The following is a 26,947-nucleotide window of genomic DNA, read 5'->3' on the forward strand; positions in this document are numbered from 1 at the left end:
ATATAAGAAAGAGTAAACAACATAGCAAACATTGTTCAAGTATTCTCTAATAGAACTTGGCAATGCATGTGTATGTCAGCACACACATACAATCAAAATGAACTCAAAATTAAATGGTGATTATGGTTTTGCAAAAGTATTTTTTTAAGTCAAGATTCTTTGCTGGAGGATGTCAGCAGAGAATATGGGAAAAGGGAACAAGTATTAGGGGCTTGAGTGTGAATTTAGAGAAGAGAAGCCCATTCTGAGAATGAGCAGGTCCTGTGCAGAAGTTGGCAGGGGGTATCAGGGGCATAGTGTGGCCCAGCAGAACTGGTAAATCTAGAAAATGGTGATTCAGGTGTTGAGCATGATCACCCAGAAAAGGAAGCCCCAGACTTAACTTTTGATTTAGCTCTGCTCAGTGCAGGCGGAGGGAAGGTAGACTTAGAAAAAGCAAATGTTGACCAGCCAGAGAACAAACAGGAAAGTCAACCCACCCAGGTAGTACTTCTGGCACAGGTTCAATTTCTGCTCAATGAACATCCATTCCAAGTTCACAGTTGTGCTAAGGTTGGATCATCCCTAGAGTCTGTGGGGCAAGACTTGATGGAGGTACCATTATAAGTATCATGAACACTGCCCAGTAGAGCTTACTCAATATGGCTTGAATGCCTCTACTCCTTTCAACTTTACTTTTATCAAAAGTATTTGCAGTAAGATCCCATTTAAAAATGACCTGTATTAGTAAGTATAAAATTATCTAACTTAGAAATTTTTGTTAACTAACTTCAGAATCACTCTATTACAAAGCTAGATATATTTTTGACAATAAGTCTGTCATGAAATCCAATAAGACAGCCCAAAATTTAAATTTTAAAAAGTAATCGTTAGTACTAATTCAATATCAATACCACTGAAGAATCTTTGGAATTTGATTTCAGAGCTCTACATCTTCCAGAGTAAATGTAGGTACATCTAAAGAGAGTGACTTTCTGCAGCTAGCTCTAGTCCTTCAAATGTTCCTAATATGAAATGCTACCGAATCTCCTAAGTTCCCTATGTTGGACAATCTACAAAAATTTAACTTAATTTGAATGCATTCTTAAAATGATTATTTTTTTATTGTGTTTGTGTTTCACTCTATCTTTCGGCAAGACTTCTAGGAAATGCTTTTTTCAATCATTTCTTAACCCAATTGCTTTTGGAAGGTTTAGATTAACAAACATCATGTAATAAAAGTTAATTTCGGAAGTTTCACTATTATAAATTAAGTCAAAGTCTGAGTAGAATATATGTTCTAAAATTTTAAACACTGTAGGGTACATATATGACTTTAATTGGGTAAACTCTGTCAACGTAAACTATGTACTGAAATTAGAAATAAATGAATTTGAAATTCTAAGAAAAAAAGTTTCTTCATTTTAGTATTGTTAACAATATTAATAGCCATTTACTGAGAACCCATTATTTGCTCCACACTTACATAGGTGTTCTCTAAATTATCCAAAAACTCTCTAGAAGAAAACTGAACCTCAGAGGTTGAAAGCAATGAAACTGGCATTGGAATCCAGTCCTTTTTTTTTTTTTTTTTGGTGGTGGTGGTGATGTTGGGAATTGAACCCAGGGCGTTGTAAATTCTAGGCAAGCACTCCACCAAATGAGCTATATCCCCAACCCTGGAATCCAGTTTTTGATACTTCTATAGTTAAACTGTTTTGAATATTATACAACAGTAACATCCTTAAGCTTAAGTATAGATGAACCTTCTTCAGAAGGTTTCCAACTACTTTCCTCTCAATGCTATTTAAAGGTAACTTCCATGGAAAGGTTAAAAAGCCAAGGCATACACATATTTGAGTATGAAATGCTTAGAAGCTAGCCTATAAAAAAGAAAGCAATGGATTAAACAGGGGCTTTTAAAATACTGGATTAAATGCCAGGTGGTAACATCAATTTCAAGTATGAATTCCATGCTGGTGAGGGAAAAAAGAATTTTGATTCAATAAAAATTCTGTTCCAGTAGCTCTGCAAAATTTCATGGCTCATCTGCATTCTCTTAAAGCTTCTTCACTGATGGTACTTGTTTAGAAAGGACTATGAGCCAATTTTAATATAGGAATTCTTTAATTATATCTGTTTAGGACAGTTATATGTGGCTACCCATCTTGGCATCAAAGTAATTAGCATTAAAGATCAAAGGCTTCTTGCATGAATCCAGAATACAAGCTTGTTTGGATTCTATGTCATGGAACCACAGAAAGAATCCAGTAAGTCAACGTTCACTGAATTTATTTATGCCTGCATTTCCTTTGGGGCAATTCATTTTACAGACTGTTGGAAAAATTCAAAACTGTTTGGATTTTATGGTTTATTATTAACTCTTTAGGCACTAGCCATACAACTGTAGTTAATTCAGCCATGTTGCTGGTTCTGAAGGGAACTTAATCATCTTAAGCCAAAGGGATTTCTAAAATCAACTGACATAACAGTTAAAGAGAGATTAACTGTTATTATCATATTGCTCCTGAAGCCACAAATTAGAAAATTCAGCTGAATTATGAAAATGAGAATACTGCAAAAGAAGAAAAGAGCAACTAGCTACTTTTTGTTCTTTACTAACCTTGAAATAAAATTTTCTTTGTTTCCACTTGCCACTCATTCTCTTTTAAAACTGTTTTATTATTAACATCAATAAACATGCTGTGAACAGTTAGGAGAACAGCTGCATGTATTCACAGAATCACAGTATCTGAAGGCTGGAAGGAAGTCCCAAAAGCCATCTAATGCAACTACCTGTCCCAGGAATATGTTTCTTTTACCATATCTTAGAGAAGAAGGACAATACATGGAACATATTCTACCCATCAAAGTAGCCCACGGCATCTATGGATGTTTCTCTTGAAAGGTTCTCATTTAATGAATTGAAATCTTACTATTGCTTCCACTGAGTTATATCTTTAAGTCATAAAAACAAATTATTTAAGTTCTCCTTCATATGAAGTTCTTTGAACATCTAAAGAGAGTGACTTTCTGTAGCTAGCTCTAGTCCTTCAAATGTTCCTAATATGAAATGCTACCAAATCTCCTAAGTTCCTTATGTTGGACAATCTACAAAAATTTAACTTAATTTGAATGCATTCTTAAAATGATTATTTTTTTATTGTGGTACTGGGGGTTGAATCCAAGGGAATCTTACCACTGAGCTGTGTCCCCAGCCCCTTTTTATTTTGAGACAGGGTCTTGCTAAGTTGCCAAGGCTGGCTTTGAACTTGTGGTTCTCCTATTTCAGTAGCTAGGATACCCAACAATAATTAAAACTTTGAATTACCTAAACACAAAACATATCAGTGGGCTATGGTTGTAGCTCAGTGACAGTTCACTTACCTAGCACATGTGAGGCACTGGGTGTGATCCTTACCACCACATAAAAATAAATAAAATAAAGGCATTTTGTCCATCTACAACTAAAAATGCTTTAAAAAAAATTCCAGTTTCTAACATTAAATCAGATGAGTTGATGCTCAAATATAGCAAAATCTTTCTCATAAATGTATATATACTTCTATTATAACTGAATAAATTCAGACACAAGACCACTTTTCTTTTTTAAGTTGTAGGTGGACACAATGCCTTTATTTTTTATGGGTGCTGAGGATTGAACCCAGTGCCTCACCCACTCTAAGCTAGTACTCTACCACTGAGCTACAACCACAGCCCCACAAGACAACTTTTAATACTATCTAAATAATTAATTGCTCTTAACTGTTCCTAATGTGTAACAGTCAGATAGTAAATGTTAACTAAAAATTTTAATAAACCTAAAATACCTTTCTACAAAGTTTTGGAAAACAGGATAAACCATAAATTCTAAAGTTACACAAAAAATGATTATTCTCCCATAACAGACAACTTTCACTCAAACAGAAAACAAAACATAACAGCAAAGCAAAACACTGTGATTTTCTAGCAAAAGTCAGAAACTCTGCATTTCAAGAGTATTTCAGGCACTTTTTAATATGGGCCTGAGATGGACTAGCTAAACTACTTCAAGATTTTCATTTTGGGTATCAAGAGAAGCCACCTATGCTATTCCATACATGCTTCGACTATGGAATAATCGAATAATAATATTTTGTGGTGGTCCACAAAATATTCAATTAAGTACTCGCCACACAAGAGTATTTTAAAAGGATAATGTCATCTAAATTACACTAAAAAAATCATTAAACATTCATACACACTTACCCAAGATTCATGGTATAAAACTGTTAGTAGATACATTGCATAATCATAATTCTGTCTTTTTAAAGGGCACCTTTAAAAGAGAAAGAAGGAAGAAGTCAAAATTCTAGAAACTTAGTATACAGAATGATTTGCAAAGCATATACAGAAGATAATATCTTTAGAAATTCTCTGCTTTTAAGAAAATTTTGTTTTTAGAATAAGAACATTCTATGTATATCATTCTATGTATAACATTATTTAAGGATACTGAACACTAGTGTTATTTTCAACTCTGCTTTCGTCACTAATGTAGTTATTTGTATACAACAGCTTATGCTATTTTTAATGACTGTGTCCAACTGAAGTCCCCTTCGCCATGTCCAAATCTGCTGAATGGCATAAGCATATCTAATGAACCATTTTAAAAATAGTTAAGACAAGCTGGGTGCAATGGTGTGAAAAAGTCTCATCTACTTGGGAGGTTGAGGTAGGAGTATTGCTAGAGTCCAGGAGTTCAAAGCCAGACTGGGCAACCCACCAAGATTCTATCTCAAAATAAATAAATAAAACAAATAGGCAGATGATAGATGCTAATCAAGTGTTGATTTCTCCAGAGCTGATTCTCTTTAAATATGAGTTACACTACATACAATTCTGTACTATTACTGCTATATTTAAGACAGAACTAATATCCTAAAATTAGTTAGAACTTCTACATATACATAAGATAGCACATGTATTAAGGTTAATTAATAAAAGAAAAAGAAAAAATTTCTTCCAATTTCTTAAGATATAAAATAAAACCATAAAATGACAAATGACTTAACTAACTACACTGTTCATTCTTCCTTTATGTTTATTTAATAGTTATCTATTCTATATAATCATTACCATAAAACATATATACTGATACTGGAAAAAAAGCAACATTATCAGGTACTTATAGAGTTTCAAACAGTAACATTTAAAGGGTATTTTTAAAGTTGAACAAAGTAAAAATTCAACATTATTTTGCAATTTTTAAAAAGAGTAAAAGGAATATTCCTAATATGTTTCATATCTATTTCCCTCATAAGAAATAATCAGAAACTATGGTTCCTTTCTTTTCTGCCTCTACCCTATTACTATATCTCTATGTATGCCATGTTCCCTCTTCCTATCAGCAAGACTGATGATGTAACACCAAATTGTTTCTGATACCTCCAAATGCTTTGAAACTGGGTTAGGCAGAGAGAAAGGTGACCTGTACACTCACTTTTCTCTAAAGACAGGTCTTTTATATTTTGACATAATTTAGAAACAATTGAAGTATAATTCTAATAACAAAATAACCATTTAGCAAAGATATACCAACAACCTTTCTTTTAATCAATTGAAAATCATAAAACTAATAAATTCATATATGATAAACTATAACTGGACTTATAAATATCTATCCTGGCTCTGGAATTCTGCTTATTCCCAGAAATGCCTAGATAAATTTCCACATGTACAATTTGATAATTTTAATTTTGAACTACAAGACTCTTTGTGATGCTTTCATTTTGTAAAAACCTATTTACGGGAACATGTATTCTATTTTATGGAATGAGATGTTGCCAGATTACAGAATCACAAATAAAGCCAATTAAGAAAACAAAAAAACAAACTACCTGTTTAAGCATTAATCACTAGCAAATCATACTTTGTCTTCAAAATCTAAGTTTTATATGCACGGATATATAAAAATTAATATTAAAATAGCAATAATTTAGCTAAGCAGTCCTCTCTGCATACAGGAACAACCTAACAAAAGTAGGCTAGTGTGAAGATATTAAAAATAAGAATTGAACAACTTTGCTAATAACCTTTCATTACTCAAGTATTGCTGAAGTACTGGAGGACAAAAAAACACATGTGCACAGTCTGCTCAACTTTTCTTTCTTTACCTATCTGTTTTGATGGTAAGTACATCTGTGGTCTTGCAGTATCGTTCTCCTACAAGTTTAATAAGTTTCTTCTTTGCATGATCATCTAAATTCAAACTGGAAAGTTTCACCTTAAAAATAAAAGAAAAAATTATTTGAAAAAAATAATTTCATATAATTTGTTTAAAGAAGTAGCAATGTTATTTGTATTGATATTAAACCTACAAAACATAAATCTTTTCAAACTACTTTCTATACAGTTACAATGGCATACACTATAAAGCCTGATCTTGTTCGTGGAAAGAAAAAGAAATAAAATAAAAAGAATATATTATTGGGAGTTCTTTGAAAGTTCTGAGCATGTGTACCTTCCTGAAAGAATTAATGACATGTCCTAAAGAAGACAAATTACACTGTTTATTAGAAGCACAAACAGAATTAAGCTCAATTAGTATTATCAAAGTTGGACACTAGAATAAATGGATAAAATATAATAGCTTTAAGAAATTTCTACCATGCAATTATAAGACCTATATCACTGCAACTATTTTAGGGACATTCATTTTTTAAAGCTACAGATGTCTCAGAGGCTGGAATATTACATCAGGGAAGGATCAAAACTTTTTTTTTTTTTTTGATACCAGGGATTGAATCCAGGAGTGTTTAACCATTGAGCTACACATCCCCAACCTTTTTATGTTTTATTTTGAGACAAGGTCTTGCTAAGTTGCTCAGGGGTTCACTAAGTTGCTGAGGCTGGCTTTGAACTTGCAATCCTCCTGCCTTAGCCTCCTGAGCCATTGGGATTACAGGCATGTGCCACTGCGCCCAGCTCAAAACATTTTAAACAATTCAGTTCAATGTTTTCCAAAAGTTAATACACAGCCTGTTAAGATTTTTTTTTTGTTTTTTACTTTTAGGAAATGCTGAGTTTATTAACAGGATTTTAAAAATGTATTTCTTAGAGTATTTTGAGACTTTAAAATACAGGATTGGTATATAAATGATTCTCAAATTTATTTGACCTCAGATTTCAATTTTCAAGGAATAATTCACAGAATTAGTCTTCCTTAACACATGTTTTGGGAAATACTGGAATAAAATAACATACTTTTTAAATTGTAGAGATTATAGCATGAGCTAAAAGTATCTAGAGATGAATAGGTATGATATGATAATACAGTTAAATAAAGTGAAGCATTGTATTCACCTATTTTTGATTATTATATGAAATATCTGAAACTGAGTAATTTTATAAAGAAATTTATTTAGCTCACAGTTCTGGAGGTTTGAGATCAAGGCACTGGCATCAGAATGTAGGAGGACATATAAAAAAAGGAAAACATATTGCAAGACAGGAAGCCAGAAAAAAATTCAGGGGTTAGACTCACTCTTGTAAAGGACTCACACTGAGAATGACTTTATTCTCTTCTAGAACTACCTTAATCCCTCCCCAAAATTACCAAAGGACCTCCCACTAGACATCACTTCTTAAAGGTCTGGCTCCTCCCAAGACTGCCACACTGAGGGGCTACCAATGCAAGAATCCTTGGGAGACAAACTCTTATCCAAACCATAGCAAGCATAGATTATTCTTCCATGTAGAGCATTAAGAAAGTGTTCATGAAGAAGCAAACAGGCTAAGTGTTTTTAAATTCCATCTGGTTCTTGTCTCTAGCTTCAATAATCCTGCACTTCCCTCAAGACACCATGCCACAGTAGCCTATTTATATGTCATTTTTCCCCACTGAATGGCAAATCTTTGAATGCAAGAAAAATATCTATTTTGTTTCTGGCAATGGACTAGGAATTATCACAGTCTTCTGGAAAGAATATGTATCAACAACTAGGTTTACAGCTTAAGAGATAAATAACCCATTTTATGAAAAATCAGATTAATAACAAGATGGAGAATTACAAGAAAAAAAAGAAAATGTACCTACATTATTATAATTATGCAAATACATGTGCATATGCACATATCTGCGCATATGCACAGTCTACAGAGAAAAATGAATAGCTTTTATATTAGGATAGTAAGAATGTAGTGATCTGTCCTTTTGAAACTCCCTTCAATAAAATCATAATAATGTTTAGCAATACATTAAGGCATTTTTAAAATGTGTTTTAACTTTTTTGCCATAAGATATCAAAAAACACAGCAGCTAACAACAACCTTAAAACTCATATTCACATTGACATTTTAATGTTCAAAACTACATACATTAAATGCCAGAAACTCATAAATACTTGAGAAATAGTGTGTAGTACACTCACGCCACCTGCTAGCACTCAAAGGCACTGCAGAATTATAGTCATACATGGACTAACACTGATTGCAAGGTGGAGTGGCATTCAATTGTCTTTCCTTATCAAAATTCAAAGCAATGCTTAAGCTTTTTGTTTTCAAATTGCTATTTTTTCAAAGAACAGGTATTGTGCCACCAATATTATCCCCAAAATAATATGGATATTTCAAATCACAGGAGGTTGTGACTGTATGCGTCTATCTTCAAATGTCTATATTTTAACACAAAAGAAGCAACATAAATTTAAAGTTTAAATGTGAGATATTTTCTCTACATGCAAGTATGGTATGATTTAAAAATTCTGGTATTACACATGAGAAAAGAGCTGGGTTTGATTTTTAGGACTGCCACCTGCTACGTGATTTCAATCAAATTATTTTACCTCCCTGAGACAGTTTCCTCAGTACAACTTAATTCACAGGATCTTTGTCAGGAATAAACGAGACAAACAGAAGACAGTGCTTTAAAGTAAAGTCTTAAACAAACATAAGTACTTAATTCTAAACTACTTCTCTGACTATAGAGAAAAACATAATACTTTCCTTCTCTGAATTTAAAAATCTGAATATCTTTAAATCATATTTACCCCACTGTATTGATTGAGACAAACTAGACTGCAAATGCTTAATTCCATTGTTTCATAAATTCATCTCATAAATATAGCATGACCCTGATACCAAAACTTAGTAAAGAAAGTTATTAATCAGGAGTTAGGGATATACTCAGTCTCTGACACTGAAGAAACCATGCTTTAAAAATTACAAATCAATCACAGCTACATCAGAAAATCCTGGCAATTATCTATGTTAGCACTTAATACAAAAATAGATTTAACACATTTTTGCTATATGTTCTTACTAGGATACAGGCTACATACAGTACAAAAAAACCTTTTTTTTTTTTTTTTTGAGGTTTCTTAAAGGTACCTCAAAGAGAAGGGCAGTTCTCCAGATGAATCAAAAGTACATTAGTCAGGGCTATTTGGAGTAATGGCTGATTCTTCGACTAGGACAGGGAAAATGTGAGATGAGTCTGGAGTATTTTATAGTGACATATAATAAGAAAAACTTTAAAAATCAGATGATGGAGGTATAGCAAAGAAATAGAAAAGCCAATTAAAAGAGTATCAAATAAATATCCATGAGTCCATACTGACATAAATGGTTGAACAAATACATATATGTGGGAGAACAGACAAATTTTCCACATAGAATTCCAAACAATGAATGTGGTATTTCTCCCTCAAGGAGGTATAGCATAACTCCTGACCCCTTAAGTGTGGGCTTGGCATAGTTACTTCGCTTTCCTGGAAAAGACAGGAAAAAGGTAATTTTTATGTGTGTGTGTGGTGATAGGAATTGAACCTAGGGCCTTGTGCCTGCAGGGCAAGCACTCTAACAACTGAGCTATATCCCCAGCCCAGGAAAAAGATAATTTTATACTGGAGAAAACTGACAAATGCTAATTAGCATCAGCCAGGTGATCAAGGTTAGCATTATCAGTAAACAATCATGTAAACAGCCAGTACTTTTGATATAATGTGATAATAATGACAATTTATGTCTGGAATTTTCCCCCTCAAAATACATAACAAGTTGAAGGACATTCTAAAAAAATACATAATTAAAATTCTTAAAATTGTCAAGGTCAAGTCAGACACAGTGTCTCTCTCACACCTGAGTCCCAGCACTCAGGAGGCTGAACAGGAAGACCATCTGAGCCTAGGAATTTGAGGCCAGCCTGAAAAACACAGTAAGATCCAGTCTCAAAAACAAAAAACGAAATATCTTTTAGGACTGGGGTATAGCTCAGTGGTAGAGTGCTTGACTAGCAAGCATAAGACTCTGGGTTTAATTCCAGCATGGAAAAACAAAAAAACTGTTAAGGTCATCAAAAACAAGTCTAAGGAACATCACAGATAAGAGGAGTCCAAGAAGACATGATGACTAAATATAAAGTGGTACCCTCAATGGCATTCTAAAACAGAAAAAGAACATCAGGTAAAAGCTAGGCAAATTCAAATAAAGCATAGACTTTAAGAATATTATATCAATATTAAATCATTAACTGGATGCAGTGAGGCATGCCTGTAATCCCAGCAGCTCAAGAGGCTGAGGCAGGATAATCTTTAGCTTGAAGCAAGCCTCAGCAACTGAGCGAGAACTCACACAACTCAGCAAGACTCTGTCTCTAAATAAAATATATAAAAAGAACTAGGTTCAATCCCTGATACCAAAAAAAAATTTTTTAAAAATTAAATCATTAGCCCTGATAAATGTAACATAGTATAATGTAAAATGCTACCAAAAGGAGAAAATTCAGAATGAAAATATGAGAATCTTCTGTAGTTTTCACGAAACTTTCTGTAAATTTTAAAACTATTCTAAAATACAAAGTTTAATTTAAAAAAATATATGAAGTAACTGCCCCATGACTGCTGTGTTTACCAAGACTTCAAATACTAAATTACAAGTTACTAGGGCAAAAATTTGGAAATGTAATACCATGTAGTATGCTCCAGGTAAGAGGGGTGATTTGATGTTTCTCCAAAGCAATATTGGAAAGGACAATGATCCTAAATACATTACTAGCAAGGCAAATCAGCAGCAGAGTAAAAGAATGATATGCCTAGAGTTCAGAAATGCTTCAGAATTGGAAAACTATTGATATAATTCACTGTTTCAGGAATTCAAAGGAGAGTATTACAAAAATGCTAATAAATTAGGAATAGGATACATTTCTAATATAACAAGACTATTAAGCTGAAATTCTACGTTAGGCTTAAGAGACAAAACACTAAAGGCATAGTCATTAATGTACAGAACAGCATAACAGACAATATAAATACTATTTTAGAAATTTTGTTAAATACAAATGACCAAAAAAAAGCTACATGTAATTAAAAGGGGGAATTAACCATGACTTATCAATTATTTTTTTAACATTTATTTTTTAGAAGTAGTTGGACACAATACCTTTATTTTATTTATTCAATTTTATGTGGTGCTAAGGATCGAACCCAGGGCCTTGCATGTGCTAGACGAGCACTCTACCACTGAGCCACAATCCCAACCCCAACTTATCAATTATTTACTGAAAAACTTCTGAAAGAATCCACTGAAAATTTCTACCATACCAATTTTGGTTTCTTAATACCACTGTACACTAACAGGTATCAGGGCTCCTTAGAGAAATGGCTGATTCCAAGTCTACAATAAGAAATATACACCTTGATCACTGTGTTATACTAGAATACAAGCAAACTCAAATGCTAATAAATTGAAACAAAAGGAACCAACTTAAAAGAGTACCCACTGGCGAAAGTTTAGAATGTACTTTGAGCATCAAAAATAATGAAGCTGGGGGCTGGGGTTGTGGCTCAGTGGTACAGTGCTTGCTGAGCATGCATGAGGTCCTCAGTTCAATCCTCAAGGAAGGAGGGAAGGAGGGAGGGAGGGAGGAAGGAAAGGTATTGTGTCCATCTAAAACTAAAAAAAATATATTTTAAAAAATATAATGAAGCTGGGTATGATGGTGCATGCTTATGATTCCAGTGTCTTGGAAGGCCAAGGCAGGAGGATCTCAAGATCAAGGCCAGCCTGGGCAATTAGCAGATCCTGTCTCAAAATAAAATAAAAAGGGCTGGGGATGTCATTTAGTGGATACAGCATCCCTAGGTTCAATCCTCACTACCACCAGGGGAAAAAAATATTTTACTTGATTAAAACTTATTGAATATATCCATCCATAGGTTAGTCATTTAAGGCAAAAGCAAAACAATCAAAAACAACTCCACAATAGAATGCGCAGGTTTTAAGTCTCTTAACCATGTGCTCAATTTCACTTTCAGTCTACTAAGAAATCAGACAACCAGACCTTATGTGTCTTATGATGTAATGTAAAATACACAGCAACATCTATATTCTTGTGAAAACTGCTAAATAAAATGTGGTACATCCATAAAATAAAGTGTGATTTTGCAATAAAAAGGAGTAAAAAAGGACACATGCTAGAACAGACAAAACATACCCAAAGAATACATATTTTATTATTCAATGTCAAGCATAAGCAAATTCATAGAGACAGAAAGATTAGTGGTTGACGGGTATCTAGAGCAACTGAAAAGAGGTTAAAGAAAGGGTAATAATATCTACATTCACGAATGTATAAGAAAATAGGCTTTCTCACAATCTGCTAGTGTTTTATTTTTTACATTTTCAGCAGAAATTTTTCAATTTATATCAAACAACTTCAAAGGAGCTACTTCTTTTGAATTGATAGTTCTTCTTTTTTTAAAATACTTTTTTTTGTTGTTCATAGACCTTATTTTTTTTTAATTTATTTATATGCAGTGCTGAGAATCAAATCCAGTGACTCACACATGCTAGGCAAGCATGCTACCACTGAACTACAACCCCATCCCTGATAGTTTTTCTTTTAGGAAATTATCTTGGGAACATAATTTGGAACATATACAAATATTGGTTTCTAAGGATACTTATTACAACTTTTTCTTTTCTTTTTTTATTGGTCGTTCATAACATTACATAGTTCTTAATACATCATATTACACGGTTGATTCACGTGGATTATGAACTCCCGCTTTTACCCCGTATACAAATTGCTGTATCACATCAGTTTCCCTTCCATTGATTGACATATTGCCTTTCTAGTGTCTGATGTATTCTGCTGTCTGTCCTATTCTCTACTATCCCCCCTCCCCTCCCCTCCCCTCCCCTCCCCTCCCCTTTTCTCTCTCTACCCCTTCTACTGTAAATCATTTCTTCCATTTGTATTATCTTGTCTTACCCCTCCTTTCCTCTTATATGACATTTTGTATAACCCTGAGGATCGCCTTCCATTTCCATGCAATTTCCCTTCTCACTCCCTTTCCCTCCCACCTCTCATCCCTGTTTAATGTAAATCTTCTTCTCAAGCTCTTCGTCCCTACCCTGCCCTTGTTTACTCCCCTTATATCAAAGGAGTCATTTGGTATTTGTTTTTTAAAGATTGACTAGCTTCACTTAGCATAATCTGCTCTAATGCAATCCATTTCCCTTCAAATTCTATGGTTTTGTCATTTTTTAATGCAGAGTAATACTCCATAGTATATAAATGCCACATTTTTTTTATCCATTCATCTATTGAAGGGCATCTAGGCTGGTTCCACAGTCTTGCTATCGTGAATTGAGCTGCTATGAACATCGATGTAGCAGTGTCCCTGTAGCATGCTCTTGTTAGTGCTTTAGGGAATAGACCGAGAAGGGGAATAGCTGGGTCGAATGGTGGTTCCATTCCCAGCTTTCCAAGAAATCTCCATACTGCTTTCCAAATTGGCTGCACCAATTTGCAGTCCCACCAGCAATGAACAAGAGTGCCCTTTTCCCCGCATCCTCTCCAGCACTTATTGTTGTTTGACTTCCTAATGGCTGCCAGTCTTACTGGAGTGAGATGGTATCTTAGGGTAGTTTTGATTTGCATTTCTCTGACTGCTAGCGATGGTGAGCATTTTTTCATGTACTTGTTGATTGATTGTATGTCCTCCTCTGAGAAGTGTCTGTTCAGGTCCTTGGCCCATTTATTGATTGGGTTATTTGTTATCTTATTGTCTAATTTTTTGAGTTCTTTGTATATTCTGGTTATTAGGGCTCTATCTGAAGTGTGGGGAGTAAAGATTTGTTCCCAGGATGTAGGCTCCCTGTTTATCTCTCTTATTGTTTCTTTTGCTGAGAAAAAACTTTTTAGTTTGAGTAAGTCCCATTTGTTAATTCTATTTGTTAACTCTAGTGCTATGGGTGTCCTATTGAGGAATTTGGAGCCCGATCCCACAGCGTGTAGATCATAACCAACTTTTTCTTCAATCAGATGCCATGTCTCTGATTTAATATCAAGCTCCTTGATCCATTTTGAGTTAACTTTTGTGCACGGCGAGAGATAGGGATTCAGATTCATTTTGGTGCAAATGGATTTCCAGTTTTCCCAGCACCATTTGTTGAAGATGCTATCCTTCCTCCATTGCATGCTTTTAGCCCCTTTATCAAAAATAAGATAGTTGTAGTTTTGTGGATTGGTTACTGTGTCCTCTATTCTGTACCATTGGTCCACCTGCCTGTTTTGGTACCAGTACCATGCTGTTTTTGTTACTATTGCTCTGTAGTATAGTTTGAAGTCTGGTATCGCTATACCGCCTGATTCACACTTCCTGCTTAGTATTGTTTTTGCTATTCTGGGTCTTTTATTATTCCATATGAATTTCATGATTCTTTTATCGATTTCTACAAGATATGCTGTTGGGATTTTGATTGGAATTGCATTGAACTTATATAGGACTTTTGGTAATATCGCCATTTTGATGATGTTAGTTCTGCCTATCCATGAGCAGGGTATATTTTTCCATCTTCTAAGGTCTTCTTCTATGTCTTTCTTTAGGGTTCTGTAATTTTCATTGTATAAATCTTTCACCTCTTTTGTTAGGTTGATTCCCAAGTATTTTATTTTTTGGGGGGATACTGTGAATGGAGTAGTTGTCCTCATTTCCGTTTCAGAGGATTTGTCGCTGATATACAGGAATGCCTTTGATTTATGCGTGTTGATCTTACATCCTGCCACTTTGCTGAATTCATTTATTAGCTCTAATAGCTTCTTTGTAGACCCTTTTGGGTCTGCTAGATATAGAATCATATCATCTGCAAATAGTGATAATTTAAGTTCTTCTTTTCCTATTTTTATGCCTTTAATTTCTTTCGTCTGCCTAATTGCTCTGGCCAGTGTTTTGAGGACTATGTTGAACAGAAGTGGTGAGAGAGGGCATCCCTGTCTTGTACCAGATCTTAGAGGGAATGCCTTCAATTTTTCTCCATTCAGAATGATGCTGGCCTGTGGCTTATCATAGATTGCTTTTACAATGTTGAGGTATGATCCAGTTATCCCTAATTTTTCTAGAGTTTTGAACATAAAGGGATGCTGTACTTTGTCGAAAGCTTTTTCTGCATCTATCGAGATGATCATATGGTTCTTATTTTTAAGTCTATTGATGTGGTGGATAACATTTATTGATTTCCGTATATTGAACCAACCTTGCATACCAGGGATGAATCCTACTTGATCATGGTGTATAATTTTTTTGATATGTATTTGAATCCGATTTGCCAGAATTTTATTGAGGATTTTTGCATCAAGGTTCATTAGAGATATTGGTCTGTAGTTTTCTTTCTTTGAAGTGTCTTTGTCTGGTTTCGGAATCAGGGTGATGTTGGCCTCGTAGAATGAATTTGGAAGTTCTCCCTCTTTTTCTATTTCCTGAAATAGCTTGAAAAGTATTGGTGTTAGTTCCTCATTAAAGGTTTTGTAAAACTCTGCTGTATACCCATCCGGTCCTGGGCTTTTCTTAGTTGGTAGTCTTTTGATGGTTTCTTCTATTTCCTCTATTGTTATTGGTCTGTTTAGGTTGTCTATATCCTCCTGGCTCAATCTGGGCAGATCATAAGACTCAAGGAATTTATCTATGCCTTCACTATCTTCTATTTTATTGGAGTATAAGGATTCAAAGTAATTTCTGATTATCTTCTGTATTTCTGAAGTGTCTGTTGTGATATTGCCTTTTTCATCCCGTATGCTAGTAATTTGGGTTCTCTCTCTTCTTCTCTTCGTTAGCATGGCTAAGGGTCTGTCAATTTTATTTATTTTTTCAAAGAACCAGCTTTTAGTTTTGTCAATTTTTTCAATTGTTTCTTTTGTTTCAATTTCATTAATTTCAGCTCTGATTTTAATTATTTCTTGCCTTCTACTTCTTTTGCTGTTGTTTTGCTCTTCTTTTTCTAGGATTTTGAGATGAAGTATGAGATCATTTATTTGTTGGTTTTTTCTTTTTTTGAGGAATGAACTCCAAGCAATGAATTTTCCTCTTAGAACTGCTTTCAATGTGTCCCATAGATTCCGATATGTTGTGTCTGTGTTTTCATTTAACTCTAGGAATTTTTTAATTTCCTCCTTGATGTCTTCTAAAACCCATTGATCACTCAGCAACCTATTGTTCATTCTCCAGGTGATGTTTGATTTTTCCTTTATTCTTTTATCATTGATTTTCAGTTTCATTCCATTATGATCAGACAAGATGCATGGTATTATCTGTACCTCTTTGTATCGTCTAAGAGTTGCCCTGTGACATAGTATATGGTCTATTTTTGAGAAGGTTCCATGTGCTGCTGAGAAAAAAGTGTAGCTACTTGATGTTGGGTGGTATAGTCTATATATGTCAATTAAGTCTAGGTTGTTAATTGTGTTATTGAGTTCTATAGTTTCCTTATTTAACTTTTGTTTGGAAGATCTGTCCAGTGGTGAGAGAGGTGTGTTGAAGTCTCCCATGATTACTGTATGGTGGTCTATTAGACTCTTGAACTTGAGAAGAGTTTGCTTGATGAACACGGCTGCACCATTATTTGGGGCATATATATTTATGATTGTTATGTCTTGTTGGTGTATGGTTCCCTTGAGCAGTATGAAGTGTCCTTCTTTATCCCTTTTGATTAGCTTTGGCTTGAAATCTATTTTATTAGATATGAGTATGGACACTCCTGCTTGTTTCCGTGGTCCATATGAGTGATATGATTTTTCCCAACCTTTCACCTTCAGTCTATGTACATCTTTTCCTATCAAATGCGTCTCCTGTAGACAGCATATTGTTGGGTCTTGTTTTGTGATCCATTCTACTAGCCTGTGTCTCTTAATTGGTGAGTTTAAGCCATTAACATTTAGGGTTATTATTGAGATATGGTTTGTTCTTCTATCCATATTTGTTTATTGATGTTACTAAACCTGATTTGTTATCCTCTTTGACTACTTTCCCCCCTTTACTGTCCTACCTCCCATTGTTGGTTATCAATGTTATTTTCCATTTCCTCTTCCTGTAATGTTTTGCCAAGGATTTTTTGAAGAGATGGTTTTCTAGCTGCGAATTCTTTTAACTTTTGTTTATCGTGGAAGGTTTTAATTTCATCTTCTAACCTGAAGCTTAATTTCGCCGGATACAAGATTCTTGGTTGGAATCCATTTTCTTTAAGCGTTTGAAATATGTTATTCCAGGATCTTCTAGCTTTTAGAGTCTGTGTTGAGAGATCAGCTGTTATTCTGATTGGTTTACCCCTAAATGTAATCTGCTTCCTTTCCCTTGTAGCTTTTAAAATTCTCTCCTTATTCTGTATGTTGGACATCTTCATTATAATGTGTCTAGGTGTGGATCTCTTATGATTTTGCACATTTGGCGTCCTGTAGGCTTCTAGGATTTGGGATTCTGTCTCATTCTTCAAGTCTGGGAAGTTTTCTTGTATTATTTCACTGAATAGATTGCTTAATCCTTTGGTTTGGAGCTCTGTGCCTTCCTGTATCCCAATGACTCTTAAGTTTGGTCTTTTGATATTATCCCATATCTCTTGAATGTGCTGCTCATGGTTTCTTAGTAGACTTGCTGAGCTATCTATATTCTTTTCAAGTTGAAATACTCTGTCTTCATTGTCTGATGTTCTATCTTCTAAGTGATCCACTCTGCTGGTAGTATTCTCAATTGAGTTTTTAAGTTGGTTTATTGTTTCCTGCATTTCTAGTATTTGTATTTGTTTGTTTTTTATTACCTCTATCTCCCTGTGAAATTGATCTTTTACTTCCTGGATTTGTTTGTCAATGTGATCTTTCATTGTCTGATTTTGCTGTCTCATGTCTTCCTTGAGACTCCAGATCATCTGAAGCATGTATGTCCTGAGCTCTCTATCTGACATTCCATCTGTTGCAGCTATTACCTCTTCTAAAGTTGAGTTGACCTGCATTGCCTGTGGTCCTTTCTTTCCTTGTCGTTTCATACTGCTGGCGTTTCTTTCTGCTTGGTGAAATTGTTGTGTCTTTGATATTTTCCCCCTCTATTTATTTATATTGCTCTTGTATAGTTGAAAAATCACCCTTGCAGGGCAGCTAGTGGCTGTGATCCTCCTCCAATTAGTGTGATCCGTCTACCATGCTGGCAGGCCCTAGGTCTGCTTTGCTGGTCGGTCAAAGGTCCACCTACCCAGCAGGCGCCAGGGGCACCTGTGTCACTCCATAGGTTGCTGGGCCTAACCTCCCGATGGGTTGCAGGTTCGCCTAGCTTGCAGGCACTGGGGGAGGGGCCGGTTCCGCCCCTCAGCAGGCTTTGGGCCCGCTCTGCTGGTGTTCACAGTCCCGCCTACCTGCAGACACTGGGGGAGGGGACGGGCCTAGCCCTCAGCCATCCGCCGGACCTGTCCTAGTGGGTCCGGTCCGCGTTCCCCGCCGGCGTGTGTAGCTGCTGTCACTTGGTTGGTTGCTGGGCCTGACCCGCCCGCCCGTGGCTTGCAGGTTCGCCTAGCTTGCAGGTACTGGGGGAGGGGCCGGTTCCGCCCCTCAGCAGGCTTTGGGCCCGCTCTGCTGGTGTTCACAGTCCCGCCTACCTGCAGACACTGGGGGAGGGGACGGGCCTAGCCCTCAGCCATCCACCGGACCTGTCCTAGTGGGTCCGGTCCGCGTTCCCCGCCGGCGCGTGTAGCTGCAGTCACTTGGCTGGTTGCTGGGCCTGACCCGCCCGCCCGTGGCTTGCAGGTTCGCCTAGCTTCCAACTTTTTCCATAAAAGAATATTATTGGGGTTGGGATGTAACTCAAGTGGTAGAGTACTTGCTTAGTATTCATAAAGCACTGGGTTTGATACCAACACTACAAAACAACAACAACAATAACAAAACAGCACATTGCATCCCAACCTCAAAAACATTGTCGAGGCACATAAGAGATGCTCACATATACATTATGTAGCCATTAACTATAAAATTAAAGAATGCTTAAAAATATTGTGAATTATTCACAGTGGGATAGGGAGTGGAAGCATGGGAGGAATAGATAAACTCTAGATAGGGCAGAGGGGTTGGAGGGGAAGGGAGAGGGCATGGGGTTATTATGATGGTGGAATGTGATAATCATTACTATTCAAAGTACATGTATGAAGACACAAATTGGTGTGAATACACTATGTATACAATCAGAGATATATGAAAAATTGTGCTCTATATACATAAGAATTGTAATGCATTCCACTCTCATATATAAATAAAAAATAAACATAAATCACTAGGAATTATTATTATTTTTTGCTTAATTCTTAATAAGTGAAAAAGAACAGATTACTACAACATACATGGTATCATCCCATTAAAATATACAAAGGGTACCTGTATTTATACTAAAATGAGCTACTTATTAATAATTATTATTTTTGAATGGGAGAATTAGAGACAATTTTATTCTGTAACTTAAAACTTCTATATTTTCCATGACAAATATGTATTTATTTTGTAATCATATTACAAAATGTATTTTTAAATATAGTATTCTAATGATTCTTATTTTTTAACAAATCTCTTACCCTTAAGGTTACTACTCGAGCTTTAGGGTTTCGAATAGATGGTCCTGATGAAACATAATCAGCTGTGTCAATTTCAATCGGAAAATGCTTCTCACATTTCTCATCACTGTCTAGTGCAGCTGGCCATTCAGTACAGAAATCTGAGAATTTAAAAAGTTATAGTTCTGCAAATAATTCCTCATTGTAATGTATAATGACAATACCAAATTATTTATATAACTCTCAGGTCACATGAAATGACAACACAGATTTTCTTTACACACACATCATCATTCCTTATCCCTTTTCTTCTTCAGTACAAATAGGGTACTTTTTTGGCAGTTTTTTTACTGGAGATTAAACCCAGGTGTGTTCTATCTCTGAGCTACATCTCCAAATCTTTTTACTTTCTTGAGTCAAGATCTTACTAAGTTGCTCAGGCTGGCCTTGTGCTTGTAATCCTCCTGCCTCAGAGCTGACTGTTGGTATTAGAGGCATGTGCCACCATGCCTGGCCCTAAGGAGGAATTATAGGAATGATTTGGATAAATTAGGTTTGGTTGAGAACAGTGTGTTCAGTTAAAAGAGAACCCTCAGGTTTTGGTGGAGCAGTAACTTCTGTGGTAGAGTATGTGCTTATCATGCATGAGGTTCAATTCCCAGCCCCAAGATTTAAATAAATAAATAAAATTGAAATGTATTATGGCTCTACATATACCTTTTATGGGACAATTTAATTCTTCCTTATTAATTAAAAACAAACTGTTCACAGTGCCCACAGCATTACTGTTTGTGAAAAGCAATGGATAATGTTAACTCACTCCAAAATGAAGGTTATAAAAGATCAGCTGAAAGGAATTGAAAGAGGCTCTAGAAAAGTTCTAAGAGGAAAGCAAGGTGTAGTCAATACTTCTCCAGAAATGGAACTGACTAAAGCCTCAACTTGAACAGGCATAAAAGCCTAGGTCATCCTTATACGAATCCTTACAATAACTCATGTTTCTTCCACATGACTTCTGTGTGCCAATGGGGCTAAATGAAAAGAGAAACAGCTTTGTCTTCATATATTTGGTCAAAACAGCCCAGAGTAGAGGTGGGACTGGGTCTGAGACCTAGGCCACAAAAGGAAGTTCCAAGCATGGTAACTGTGACTATGGCTTTCAATTGATTTCCAGAGCACAGAGGTATTATGTCAGGTCAATGAGGAGAAGAGCACTGCCTTTCAGCCTCCCATTAGTGTCAACAGCTGACTTCATACTGTCCTATTCCTATGGAGTTAGTGTGATAGAGGGCTTCTGGCTTGAGATGAAAAATTCTGAGTCTATTAGGCTCCCCTTCTCATTCCTTAAATTCCCTACTTTAAGTAACTGGTTTCTTGGGCCAAACAAGTTAGACCTCACAGATTCATGGCTTTCTCCAACAAAGCCCAACTGCAAGAAAGGCTGGTCATAAACATACGTGGATGTAGGAGCTCCTCTGTGATAATTTAAGGGACAGTAAGAGGTATATTGCTAACACTATATTCCCAACATAACAATTTTCTAATATGCAGTACTATATTTAGTTCCCTTTAGGCTTAATTTTAAAATCAGAGTCAGTAAAATTTCACTCTGAGTTACAAACATTCTCTGATATCTGTGACTCAAAACATGCCCACAATTTAAGCATAGCTCACACCATTCTTTAAACATCCTGTTCAAAAGATCAATATTCAGTTATCTTGAAGGGAAACATAATTTTGGAATTAAGAACATTTGACATTTTAAAAAAATGAACAGAGCAAGACTTTTGAATTTAGATTTCAATCCCATCATGAACAAATTCCAACATCCTGTACCATAAGATATAATACTGCCAAGCTCTTTATAAGAGACTACTTTGGAGAATTATGAGTTCTTGGGTTTGTTCTGAATCTTTTTCTTTTAAACTGTGAATAAGTCATCTCAATCACCAGATGATAATTATAGTTTTTAAATTCAATTACCTAAATTATGTGTCTAAAAAAAAACACAGCCAACTGTAGAGTATATAATAGACTCCTGTTAGCCTTTACTCATCTGATAGGTGAGCAATGGACTAGACATGAATAAAAGACCTTGGTTTTTATTCAACTTCTACCACTGATTATTAAATTTCTGGCAAATTACCTAACTTTTCTGCATTTCAGATTTTCCCTATTTGAAACAGAACTGAGAATATTTGAAAGATTTTGAGTTCTTTGGAAGATGGAATCTAAATCCAGAGGCTGACAGAAGTGTAAAGGCACAATTAAGCAAAGATTTAAAAAAAAAATTTATTTAAGTACTGTAAAAGAGAATGCTATGGGCTGGGGATGTAGCTCCTTGTGTAGCACATGTAAGTCACTGGGTTTAACCCTTGGCACCACATAAAAATACATAAAGATATTGTGTCCATCTACAACTAAAAATATTTTTTAGAAATGCTACTCTTCTAAATGTGCCATATGAATGCCTTTGGTTTAAAAATTAGGAATTTTAGAAGTATTTCATTAAGATAAGCAAATACTAGATTATAAACACACATTTAAAAATAGTGTTTAAAAAGAAGAAAATTGGAATTTATCACAGTGTAGAGTAATGCACTTGTTAACTGACATTACAAAGGATCAAAAAGGGATACTGATTTGTGCCAAAAGGCACAAAAATTTGGAATAGTCATCAATTTTAGTTCAATTCTAAGCACAAATAAAAACAGACACCTGAAAAGGCCATTGCATTATCCCAAAGCAAAGGACCACATAAATAAAATAGGTTTTTCTATCCTCATTTTAAGAGAAAATTACTATTCCTCTGATTTAGGACACTTTGATACCTTTTCCCTTATATTTTTTAATGTAATGTCCTCCCAAAAGCTCAGATTGAATCATAATTATGTTCATTATCCTATATTTCCTTCCAACATAAACAACTTACCTATAAAATGTTTCTGGGTTTCTTTTTTCTCCCTGAAAAGCCTTAACAAGTATGCTGAACATTTATACAATACTTTAAAAAAAAATTCTATTTTAAATTTTTACTTTTTTATAGTACTAGGTATTGAACCCAGGCACACTCTACCACTAAGCAACATTCCCAGCGCTTTTTTTATTTTTTGTTGTGAGACAGGGTCTTGCTAAGCTGCCAAGGCTAGCCTTGAACTTGCAATCCTCATTCCTCAGCCTCCCAGGTACCTGGGATTACAGGAGTGGACTACTGTGCCAGCTATACATTTTTTAGTCTGCATTAATACATTAAGACTTTATCCAAAGGAACTAACTCTTGAGTTAAACTACAAAATCAATCACTAATAGCTATGAACCAGGAACAATTCAAAATGTGCTTATTCTATATATAGTCCAATGCAAATTAGATCAAAATTAATTTGGAATGTATACATAATTAGGAAAACACATAGAACCATGAACAAAAATTTGTCTTTTCCTTTATGCATGTAAGGAGAAGTAGTAATTAGTATAAGTGGGTGAAATCTATGTTTATGCCTATGAATCAATAGATATTGATCAAAAATTAATAAATCCATACTGGAGGTGTTAATTCACATTCTGGTGATTACTTTTATTATTTATTCTATACACACACAACATAAAAAGTACTTGTTATAAACATAAGTATAAATAAATACTCTCTGAAAGTAATCACTAGAACTAAATAATGATTAAAAGAGAACATTTCTAGAATAATGGGCTTGGTATGGAAAAGAAAACATAAGACTTCTTTTGATTCACCATATGCATATATCACTTCTAATTTTTTAAAAATCTTAACAATTTCATCAAAATAGCTGTTCCCTGTGTTGTATCCCATTACTGAACCCACTGACTATTGTGATACTTAGCATTCTTCTTTATTATCCTCAGTTTGAATCATATTGATTTGTATTTATTGGCAAAACTGCAATATTTTCTTCAATTTTTTTAATGTATGTGACTTAACAACTCAACAGTAAGTTCATAACATGTGAGCAAGGATTATGGTTTCAATTTCTCTTTGTTACTGTCTAGAGTGGTGAGGGGAAAAAAGTTGCAGATTTGATATCTAATAATTCACTGAAAACAACTTAAAAATCCTTCATTAAAAAAGAAGAAACTGGGCTGGGGTTGTAGCTCTGTGGCAGAGTGCTTACCTATCGTGTGTAAGACACTGGGTTTAATTCTCAGCATTGCATATAAATAAATAAATAAAACAAAAGTCCATCAATAACTAAAAAACTTTAAAAAAACAAGAAGAAGAAACTGACAATCAGAATATAATAGCTAATGTTTACATGGACTTATGCAGGCACTATTCTAAGTACTTTGAATCTCATCAGACCTGAGATTATCAATTTTTTAAAAATCTGTCTTTAAATTTTTAAATGTTGTTCAAAGTCAACATAAAGTTTATTTGAAAACATATCACTTACCTTTAAGAGCTTCACAGTGTTTTTTAATTGCTACAGGAGTCAAATGCAGAAAATTGGGAATCTAAAATAGAAAATTTTAAAGAATAAATTACAGCTTTTTTTTTTTTTTTTTTGAGAGAGAGACAGAGAGAGAATCCCTTAATATTTATTTTTTAGTTTTCGGCAGACACAACATCTTTATTTGTATGTGGTGTTGAGGATCGAACCCAGCACCGCATGCATGCCAGGCAAGCGCGCCACCGCTTGAGCCACATCCCCAGCCCAACTTTTTTTTTTTTTTTTGAGACAATGTCTCTCTAGGTTGCCCAAGGTGACCTGGTCTTGAACTTGTAGGCTCAAGTTAGATTTTTGTCTCAGTCTCCTAAAGAGCTAGAACTATAGGTCCGGTAGTTAAATATAATAAAAACATTTAAAAAAGTAATTTTCCTCATAAAGCTAAATCATAGGCCAATAAACTATGTAGCATATAAAATCTGATAGTTCTTTTACAATATTAAAATAGGCACTGACCATTGGAATTATGGGCTGGGTGGCTTCATTTACTATACTTTTATTTTTTTGAGACAGGGTCTTGCTATGTGTACAGGCTGGACTTGAAATCGTGATCTTCCTGCCTCAGCCCCCGAAAGCAGTGGTATTATAGCCTCTCACCACTACTTTCAGTTTATATTTTTGAAACATGAAAATGTAAACCTCAAGTTCATAAAAAGAAAAAATAATAGCTTACGTTGTTTACATGGATTTACATAGGCAATGTTCTAAGCATTTTAACACATTAGCTTAGTTAAGTGTATTCAATGATACTGTGACTTTTTGAATAGATGGCATGCATTAAATGTTTGGATTTTTATATTTATTAAGATACCATTCACAATCATCAACATTATTATAAATATACTGCTGTTCTCTCCCACCCAGTGACATTTTCCAAAGGCCTTCCCTTTCAATTAAGTTCTCTTTCTCTTCATTTGAAGAAAAGGTTTGTTTTCCTCAATGTTTGCTTTCTTGTATCTCTTGAAGTATTCCTATTTCCAAATTTGATTTACACTTTGTCCAGTAGCAGAGTACTGCTTCTTCCTCTTCCTTTTTCACTTTAAGTTTTTTTTTTTTCCCTTTGTAGTTATAGATGGACAGCATGCCTTTATTTTATTTGTTTCATTTTTATGTGGTGCTAAGGATTGAACCCAGTGCCTCACTCATGCCAGGGAAGTGCTCTGCCACTAAGCAGACCCCCCTTTTCACTTTTTAACATCACCTTTTAAATAAAATTTTTTTGATTCTGAAAGAAGACTCTCATCTAGTGGAAAATAGTTCCTTTTCTACTATAACTTCCATTGTATGTTAAAAGGAAATCATCTAAGATATGTACTCTCAGACTAAGCATTTATGTTTTATTTTTAAATACATAAATCATTATAGATACTATCAAATGAAGCTTTTAAAATGAACTATTCTGTTTTAAGCAATAAATCAGGTAAAGTTGGTGGACTATCACAATAATATTAAACAATATTCTACCTTTCTGGAAAGAAAGTTTTAAAATTCCTCTTTTAAAAATGGAATCTTAAGGATGGTGAAAGGAGACCCTCATCATTATACAAAATACATGTATGAAGATGTGAATTTGGTGTCAACATACCTTATATATAATCAGAGATATGATAAATTATTGTATAATGGTGTATTAAGAATTGTAATGCAAAATAAATAAATAATAAAAAAAGAAAAAAAATGGAATCTTCACATCCTGATTCTCAATCTCAAATTAGCTTATTTCACTATTCTTAGAGGCTACAAGGAAAGACACAGACTGATTAATTACATTCTCAAAGGCTTAGGATTCTTTGAATCTTTTGTATCATGAATGATCAAAGTACAATATTATCACCTGGAAAGAAAATTTAAATTAAAATACAATATGCTGCTATATACTGAACCTTGAAGGTGGGTGGGAATAGAGGGGAGATCAGCATTTGTTTAGGTATGTCTGAGCCAATATACTAGCAGTTAATCTTACCTTTAAAAGTTCCAGATTTCCCTCCTTTGCCATAGGCACTCCTTTGTTTACTGGATAACCCATTCGAATAGGTAGAGGTACTGTGGAGGGTTTAAATGGTGCTGCAACAGGGTAAACACTAGGCCAGTCCTGGTCAACAGCCATTTTCTCTGTCCTAGGAGGCAGTGCCTAAGAAACATAAAATATTTAAAATTTTAAAACATATTCTTTAATTTTAAACCATAAGCAGTAATTATGAGAAATAAAAGTGGAATTGCAACCTATATAAAATCTTGCCTCCAATAAATCTATTGCTGTTCAAATGAAAAACCTACTTAAATAATCTCTGAATTGTATCTTCAAACTCTCTGGCAAAGATCTCCTTTAATGTCACATTTCCTTCACTAAAAATTGATTATTTAATTAGACTTTTGGCAGTTGTTTTATATTTTATTTATGCAGTATATTTATTTATATATCATACAATATTTCTTTCATGGAAGTCAGTATATAAGGGAACACTAAGAACTTGGAAATAAAAAAATAAGTACTTGGAACTTGGAAATAAGTAAATTAGGGCTAAACAGATTGAATAAATACATAATGAGAAATTATATGTCTCCCGAGCCCAGAGAAAAACTACTTGATAGCTTAGTCAATCATATTAACACACACACACACACACACACACGTATGTATGTGTTTTAAA

At 34.6% G+C, this 26,947-nt stretch overlaps 1 protein-coding gene across 3 annotated transcripts in view; it reads right to left on the reverse strand.

Moving 5' to 3' along the window:
- Mrps35 (mitochondrial ribosomal protein S35) overlaps nt 1–26,947 on the reverse strand; it is a 67,561-nt gene that overhangs the window by 35,290 nt on the left and 5,324 nt on the right. For all 3 annotated transcript variants that reach the window (XR_013343672.1, XM_077799300.1, XM_026410693.2), the window contains exons 3-7: nt 26,260–26,427; nt 24,243–24,303; nt 19,843–19,982; nt 6,135–6,244; nt 4,228–4,297 (exon numbers count right to left, since the gene is read on the reverse strand). Coding sequence is in view for 2 of the 3 variants with exons in the window: in XM_077799300.1 (XP_077655426.1) it covers nt 4,228–4,297; nt 6,135–6,244; nt 19,843–19,982; nt 24,243–24,303; nt 26,260–26,427 (549 nt within the window). In the remaining variant the exon portion in view is untranslated. The remainder of the gene's footprint in view (nt 1–4,227; nt 4,298–6,134; nt 6,245–19,842; nt 19,983–24,242; nt 24,304–26,259; nt 26,428–26,947) is intronic.

The sequence above is a fragment of the Urocitellus parryii genome, chromosome 5, assembly GCF_045843805.1.
Source record: "Urocitellus parryii isolate mUroPar1 chromosome 5, mUroPar1.hap1, whole genome shotgun sequence".
Lineage (NCBI taxonomy): Eukaryota > Metazoa > Chordata > Mammalia > Rodentia > Sciuridae > Urocitellus > Urocitellus parryii.